General features: G+C 37.3%; 1 protein-coding gene across 3 annotated transcripts; it reads left to right on the forward strand.

The window, feature by feature from the left end:
* The first annotated feature begins 3,533 nt into the window (after positions 1 to 3,533).
* Positions 3,534 to 8,307, forward strand: LOC128214209 (uncharacterized). Of its 3 annotated transcripts, none has more exons than XM_052920553.1 (7): positions 3,534 to 3,597; positions 4,130 to 4,786; positions 5,142 to 5,314; positions 5,468 to 5,604; positions 5,830 to 6,104; positions 6,498 to 6,644; positions 6,966 to 8,307. In XM_052920553.1, exons 2-7 carry the CDS (start codon positions 4,132 to 4,134, stop codon positions 7,259 to 7,261), a joined length of 1,683 nt encoding a protein of 560 aa, XP_052776513.1. In that variant the 5' UTR covers positions 3,534 to 3,597; positions 4,130 to 4,131; the 3' UTR covers positions 7,262 to 8,307. The 3 variants fall into 3 exon arrangements, with proteins under 3 accessions (XP_052776513.1, XP_052776514.1, XP_052776515.1); XM_052920554.1 differs by lacking the exon at positions 3,534 to 3,597 and adding an exon at positions 3,611 to 3,689; XM_052920555.1 differs by lacking the exon at positions 3,534 to 3,597 and having other exon boundaries at positions 3,713 to 4,786.

Raw genomic sequence — 8,307 nt, forward strand, 5'->3', positions numbered from 1 at the left:
AAAGTCGTGCTAGCACGACATTGGACATTGGACATTCAAAAGTGAAAGTCGTGCTAGCACGACATTGGACATTGGACATTCAAAATCGAATGTTGTGCTGGCACGACATTGGACATTCAAAAGTGAAAGTCGTGCTAGCACGACATTGGACATTGGACATTCAAAATCGAATGTTGTGCTGCCACGACATTGGACATTGGACATTCAAAAGTGAATGTTCTGCTGGCACGACATTGGACATTGGACATTCAAAAGTGAAAGTCGTGCTAGCACGACATTGGACATTGGACATTCAAAATCGAATGTTGTGCTGGCACGACATTGGGCATTCAAAAGTGAAAGTCGTGCTAGCACGACATTGGACATTCAAAATCGAATGTTGTGCTGGCACGACATTGGACATTGGACATTCAAAAGTGAAAGTCGTGCTAGCACGACATTGGACATTGGACATTCAAAATCGAATGTTGTGCTGGCACGACATTGGGCATTCAAAAGTGAAAGTCGTGCTAGCACGACATTGGACATTCAAAATCGAATGTTGTGCTGGCACGACATTGGACATTGGACATTCAAAAGTGAAAGTCGTGCTAGCACGACATTGGACATTCATAATCGAATGTTGTGCTGGCACGACATTGGACATTGGACATTCAAAAGTGAATGTTCTGCTGGCACGACATTGGACATTGGACATTCAAAAGTGAAAGACGTGCTAGCACGACATTGGACATTGGACATTCAAAATCGAATGTTGTACTGGCAAGACATTGGACATTGGACATTCAAAAGTGAAAGTCGTGCTAGCACGACATTGGACATTGGACATTCAAAATCGAATGTTGTGCTGGCACGACATTGGACATTGGACATTCAAAAGTGAAAGTCGTGCTAGCACGACATTGGACATTGGACATTCATAATCGAATGTTGTGCTGGCACGACATTGGACATTGGACATTCAAAAGTGAATGTTCTGCTGGCACGACATTGGACATTGGACATTCAAAATCGAATGTTGTGCTGGCACGACATTGGACATTGGACATTCAAAATCGAATGTTGTGCTGGCACGACATTGGACATTGGACATTCAAAAGTGAAAGTCGTGCTAGCACGACATTGGACATTGGACATTCAAAATCGAATGTTGTGCTAGCACGACTTTCACTTTTGAATGTCCAATGTCCAATGTCGTGCCAGCACAACATTCGATTTTGAATGTCCAATGTCCAATGTCGTGCTAGCACGACTTTCACTTTTGAATGTCCAATGTCCAATGTCGTGCCAGCACAACATTCGATTTTGAATGTCCAATGTCCAATGTCGTGTCAGCACAACATTCGATTTTGAATGTCCAATGTCCAATGTCGTGCCAGCACAACATTCGATTTTGAATGTCCAATGTCCAATGTCGTATGTTTAGCTAACTTCACACAGCTACATGTACTCATATACGAGGAGCTTTCAAACAAATATGTAGACTTTCTTATTTGGATATAAAATTGTATCATAACGTTTGGTGGGAATATAAAGTATGCATTCTTTGTTGTTGCATGTAATTTTTTAAGTGATTAACATATACACATGAGTTAAATGCACTATCGTTTTTATTTAAAAATAATAACACATCTGATATAAATTAAAACGGATTTCTCTTTTATGTTTCATAAAAAATGTTAATGTTTACCAACTTGAGAACATGTTATTTAAAAGAGAGAAGAAAGGACATGCGGGTTGGATGTAACTTTGCAGTCGTTATGTTAACTAAAGCCATCTATTACTATGAAAACAAAATCTTATTAAAAAATAAAGTAATTATCTATACTGAATAATGTTTTTCTTTTTCATAAATGAAAGCATCGTCATTTGATGTTACTGGGCCTACGCCCATTTGCATAACCAAACGTATCTTAAAATATAAATACTTTGAATAAACAACAAGAAGTGTACATCTGTCCTTAATGACATTTTGCACATAGATTTAACGATTTCTGTGATATGTATCAATATAAATATCAAATCTACCTCTAATAGTCCAATGGCTTACCTCCCGAAATCACAATGTTTGTGCACTTTTGGAAACAAGCATGAAATTTTGCACACATATACATATGACCATTACAGACTTTTTCTGCTGTAGAACCACCTGGCGGCAGAGGTGGGAGTTTTTTGCTTATATATTTACATAAGTGACCATAACTGCATAGATGCCATTTAATAGACACGTTTGTATCGTCTCTGCTGTCCACCTCAGCCATGGCTAATGAAAGTACTACACGTGTTCCCGCTAAATTGTCCAATATAGCCGTGATAGATTTCTTCACTGGCCCATCTCTATCCAACGCCTTGTGTTCATGCGAGCTTCATAGTAGACACAAACCTACAACATCAATTATAAGATAAATAAGAACTCAATTAGGAAGTGGCACAGATAGTCCAGTGGCTTAGGTCCCAAAATCACAATGTTTGTGCATTTATGTTAGTATATAAGCGAAAAATCCCACATCTGCCACCAGGTGGCGCTATGTGGTGCCACATGACACCAGGGGGCGCTGCAGAAGTGTTTCCATTGTATGCTATTATGTAACAAGACATATATGCTGCAAACAGAATGTAAAAATGTTACCTAGATTAAAAGTTATGGTCATTTATATAAATATATAAGCAAAAAACTCCCACCTCTGCCGCCGAAGTGGTTCTACAGCAGAAAAAGTCTGTAATGGTCATATGTATATGTGTGCAAAATGTCATGCTTGTTTCCAAAAGTGCACAAACATTTTGCTAAGCCACTGGACTATAATAAATGTTCGTATATACTCAAATACGTATGTGGTACGTTTTAAATAATTGTTAGCGTCTATGGCGTCCGGAAATTAGCGAAACCGATAAAACCATGTCCTCGGTTATTGTTGCAGGATATAATTTCGTTCTGAATTATGACGTATTTGTCTCAAATTATAAATGAAACATGCTATTGATAACGACGACTGCACATTGTCTTTCAGTTAAGGCGTGCAAAAACAGCAACATCAAACATGAAGTACAGTTCTCTTTACTTAGGGATAGAAACGATAGAATCTGTGATGAATCCCCATCAGCCGCTCGAAAATGAAAACAAACCAGTCGGACGTAAAACCGCCTTCTGCTCTCTTGTATAAACGGAATTGGCCATCTGGAACGCGCGACAAACACCATTATCACCAAGACCACGTGGATTCAGTTATTTGTGACGGTGTACATCATGAACAGTCTGCGTTTAAATGAAATTCAGCTGATGAACAGTGCACGCCGGTATCAAATAAGATCCGGTTGGTTCACGTTACCCCCCCCCCCCCCCCCCCCCCCCCAGAAGTTCCCACCAATCACCGGCAGATATGTAGAAGATGAACTATGGACAAACATAAAAATTAAAAAGCAAAAAACACAGCAACAACAACAACAACAACAGCGATTATCTTTACTTTTGATTATTCGTTGCTTTCTAGGCTCGATATTACATCATGTTATTCTCCCAAGTGTTCTCTCGAAGTGTTGAACGCACCGTAGATAGCAATTTTTACAAACAAAATTTATCTCAAAATTGACAGCTAAAAGGTAAACAAATATATTTAGAAATATTATAAGACGGTTAAAAAAACAATGTCATGAACTGAAAATAAAATGACACAATAAATAGAAAGATAATGGTAATATTGTCGTTTTTACAACAGAAAACCGGAATGACAGTGCACTGTTAATGAATTGTAGATTTAGCAATACTTTAAATAATACAATAGACGTTCAAAACACAGTGGCTTGCATTTTGGAAACACAAATCGTTGTTTTTGTCATTAAATGTGTTGAAACCATGTACGACAAAGTTGTTTATCGATTCAATCACAAATCAAGCAAAAAAGGCAATATGAAATTTATACATGATACTAGTATAATCCAAAGAAGCATCGGTCTTTGTAGTATTGTAAGTGATTAACCATGCCACCGTACATGCATAACGTGTACAACATATATGTACATAAGGTTCACCATTATTACACGTATTAAATTGTTTAAACTGAATAGTTTTACCATATTTAACGTTACGGTAGCCTTTAAAAAGTTGTAACGCGTGTAACGCTTTATTTTCTAGGCATGCTTGGAACATTTTCATGTTGTTCGCCTTCGGCTATATTTCCCAAGCTAACAATTCAGCTCTTCCCTAGAAATAATTTCACTGGACTGTGTTACTCTACAGTTTTCACTACAGTCAATATGGCAAGTAATGATAAAGAAAGTAAGATAGACACTGATACAAACGATCGAGGTTTAACGATGATGAAACTTCTTGTTAATGGACCACCAAGGCTGAAACAGAAACCAAACATTCTACCTGTAGATCTTTTAAAAGATGTTACACAACTAGTGAGAAGACAGAACGTTGCACCGGAAGGAAGCATTTGTTTGGATGATCACAGTTTTACTTCACATACATACTCTGGTAAATCATTAAAACAAGAAAATTTAAACACAAATGGTGGTTCTGGAGCAACAAAAATAGTTTCCGAAATGACCTGTAGTTTAACAAAATATAACACTAATGAACACTCGGCCAGTGGCTCTCTAAACACGTTGTTGGAAGCAGAAACGGGACATACAGATGTATCGAAATCGTTAGTTGAGAAAGACACTACAGAGTCAAAAACTGCAGACGAACCTCTATTACAAATGGGCACCACTTTCTTAGAAAATACATATGACAAAGAGAAAATGCCTGACCCGGTATACGACCTCTCCCTGCTCTTCTCAGGTAGAACCTGTATTCTATACACGCCACAAACTATAAAGCCATCGTCACCACTTTTATGACCATAGTTCTTGGCTTCTTTGCCATTCTGGTTAAGCAACTTTCCAATTTAGTACATAGTTTACCTTTTATATTAACTTAAAAATAATAATAATGTTTTTACATAAACAAAATAAATGCATATGAAAATATGCAATAAACTGGTATAATAAATATATGCATGTGAATTAAATTGATGAAAAGTAGAGGGCATCTAAAATAAAACTTGTCAACAGTTTGGAAATGTTCATTAAGTGGATTTTTTTATTGAAGCTGCTTCATGAATACGACCCCTGACATGGGCTTTCTGGTATTTCAGGTGAGCTCGAGAGCAGAAGAAAGAAACTGAGCAAATCAGCAATTAGGAAATTAAAGAAACAGAAGAAATCGTTGGAATCCTCTGTTAAAGAATGCGTGCCAAAGGAAAATAGCGAGAAGGAAAAGAAACCTAGAGTGAACTACTTTGTTGCCATACCGATCACGAATGAAAAGGTGATAGTTTACATGTTTAACCTAGTGTTCAGTGACTTTTCAAATGTGTTAATGATAGTGATATCAAAATGCTGTACATGTTGCACATACATGAATGATCTTATATAGACATTGACGCCAGATAGAACAATTGAAATATACTTTCACTTTCAGATAAAGTCACCTCTTCAAGCCATTCAAGATTCGATGGTTACAGCAGAAGAGCAGCTTAAATCTGCAATTGTTAAGGTGTCTACCCTTCACTTAACCATCATGGTGCTAACACTTAGCACAGAGGAAGAGATGAAAAGGTGATTTGAAAGTCTGTGTAATTCCAAAATATTTTACAGTGATTTATAATTTAATACATTCGGTATTGATACTCCATTTTGCCACCATACTTAAGTACCATTGTGAAAGTCATCTAGTAATTGTTCCAATAAGTCTACCCTGACACATGTTTAAAACATGATAAGGAATTATTTCAAATTAATCTCACTGGCGGTGTAACGGCATAATGTTCTATATTTTTTCAGTGCTAGAGAAGCAATGGATAAATGTTGGGAGAAATTGCGACCATGGTTCAGTCAAGGGCCTCTATTCTTCGATATGGTCGGCCTTGGTAACTTCAAAAACGAGGTGTTGTTCGCCAAGATAAAGGACGATGACCAAATAAGCAAGTTACAGAAGATTGCAGAGATTGTAGAGGACACTTTTCATCAGCACGAGGTCGTTCCTGGAGACGACAAAGCATTTAAACCCCATGCTACTATTGCAAAGTTGTCGAAAATGAAGGGGAAAGGACGGAAACGTAACAACCTTTTCTATTGTTATCTTCTTAGAGTAACTGGTTACTTTAAATAATACGGAAGTATTACGGAAGGACTTTTAATGGTTATTAGCTGTCCTGAAACAGGCTTAGGCTAACACCTTAACTGTATTTGGAACACCGAGTTAATGTGAAACAGTTCTAAGCGAAATCGCAAATATACCGGTGGATTCAGATACAACTGTTACGCTTTTTATTCGTCATTGTTTCCTCACGAGGACGTCCATCTGCATGTGAAAATAGAATAGTAGATTTTGTTTCGTTTTCCACAGTCATGCATTGTCGGTTCCTTTAAATATACGGTCAAAAATTATAGCACCATGCAAGTAGTACTATGTAAAACAAATATGTAGATATTTTGCTTCCAAACTTCAGGTTTGAAGAAGATTGACACAAGCCTGTACACTGAGTGGCTGGAAACTGACTTTGGACGGGAGGAGGTCACTACTTTACAGTTGTGTTCAATGACAAAGCCTAAGGACAAGCAAGGTTACTATCACGTGGAACATGCTATCAATTTTGGTAAGCCTTAATGTTTTATAGACGGGTCGGACATTGCTAAGCTACTCTAAAGGAGGGTGCGACATGTTCCACCACAGATTTCACTTGGCACACAATGACCTATTAAAACATATTGACAAGAGAATTTATGTGATACCTGCAACCATATTTGCTTACATCAACTGCTTATAATTGCTGTGAAGAAATCATTTTTATTTCATTTTTTTGATAATCATTTGATTCATGCATTAATCGACATGTGCATTTAAGTGAACGATAAGATCAAGTCTGTCCTTTATGTTGTTTGTTAATCAAAAACTTTTTTTCCCACCATTGTTTCAGGGAAGTCTTCGTTTGAAACGAAATATTCCGATTCCGGGAACGGCGCGGATAATTCTGGTACAGGAGAAGAGCTGTTGGGTAATGATATCATTAGGATAAACGCCGATGAACCATGTGATATTGATAGTGCAACTAGTGTAGACCGAGAAGAAAATGACTTGGTGAATCAAGATGAAGGCTCTGAGGACAGCATATCAGAGACAGATTCAAACCGCGTTTGTTCCAGTGTGGTAGATGCAAACAGGAGTTGTATGAAAAAGACTAACTTAATGTTAGATAATGTTGATAAATCATAGGTATCTGAGTTATAAAATGAACGTGGTTTTCGACTGAAGTAAGCATGTATCAACACTCGGACATTAATTTTCAGACTGACACATTTGTTTATTATACATCGGACTCCGATTATTGTTATGCGCCTGATCGGTGCATATAGTAATCGGATTGTCCGTCCATATGTCCGTCTTTCCTTCATTCCCCAGGGTTTCCCAACTCTATGCATGCGGGTAGGTTATGACCAGCAGATGGCCCGAATCGATTTTGAGATCAGTAGGTCAAAGGTCATGGTCAAGGTGGCCTAGAGCTGAAAATAATTTTTCGATCAATAGCTAAAGACTGCTTGGGCCCAGAAACCTCATACTAGTACTTGGTAGGCAGTTGTTCATGTCTAGTTGATCCCTGTATATTTGAGGTAAATAGGTCAAAGGTTAAGGTGACAGGTTATATTTTATATGTAACGATGTTTATTTGGTAAATAATATGGCACCATTCAATTATGAACACCAGGAAAGAGAGGCAAATAGTTTTTGTCGTCAGTTTTTTGAAGTTGTCCATTTTTTTTTTTATCAGCAATGCATTTCTTTAAACTACTTGACTTAATTGTGCATGTATTTTTAACAAAGCATCGCTCAGGGTCCCAATGCTATACAAATATGTATTCTTTTTTTAGTATGTTTCACATTGAGAAGGGGTGTAGTACAATGATATTGTACATATAGCAATGAAAACTATTGGCAGCCACAGCATCATTCAAACGAAACCAATGTGCCTTTTAATGCTAATTGGAAACTAGCTGAAGAAGATGCAGCATGGTTTGGAAGAGTAATATACAGTGCCTGAACTTGGAAGTTTCCGATCCTGTAAAGTACTTTTACATGACACCATGTGCGTGTTTGAATTTGTATAGTAAATTTATTGGAATGTGTCGACAAGTTTGTAATGGTGAATGGTTCCCTACAAAAAAACCCCGAATCGAGTCGACTTAGTAATAAATTGCGATTGCAAAATATTGAAAATAATTTTGCTCGCTTTTATGTTTTAAAGTAAGATGGAGAATAAACTG

Source organism: Mya arenaria, chromosome 13, assembly GCF_026914265.1.
Source record: "Mya arenaria isolate MELC-2E11 chromosome 13, ASM2691426v1".
In the NCBI taxonomy this organism is placed as follows: domain Eukaryota; kingdom Metazoa; phylum Mollusca; class Bivalvia; order Myida; family Myidae; genus Mya; species Mya arenaria.

Excerpts from the sequence above, each read along its gene's own strand:
- LOC128214209 (XM_052920553.1), top strand. The coding sequence starts at position 4,132 with ATGCTTGGAACATTTTCATGTTGTTCGCCTTCGGCTATATTTCCCAAG. Across the intron at positions 5,605-5,829 it reads ACAGAGGAAGAGATGAAAAG|TGCTAGAGAAGCAATGGATA; the intron begins GTGATTTGAAAG and ends ATATTTTTTCAG. Across the intron at positions 6,645-6,965 it reads GGAACATGCTATCAATTTTG|GGAAGTCTTCGTTTGAAACG; the intron begins GTAAGCCTTAAT and ends CCATTGTTTCAG.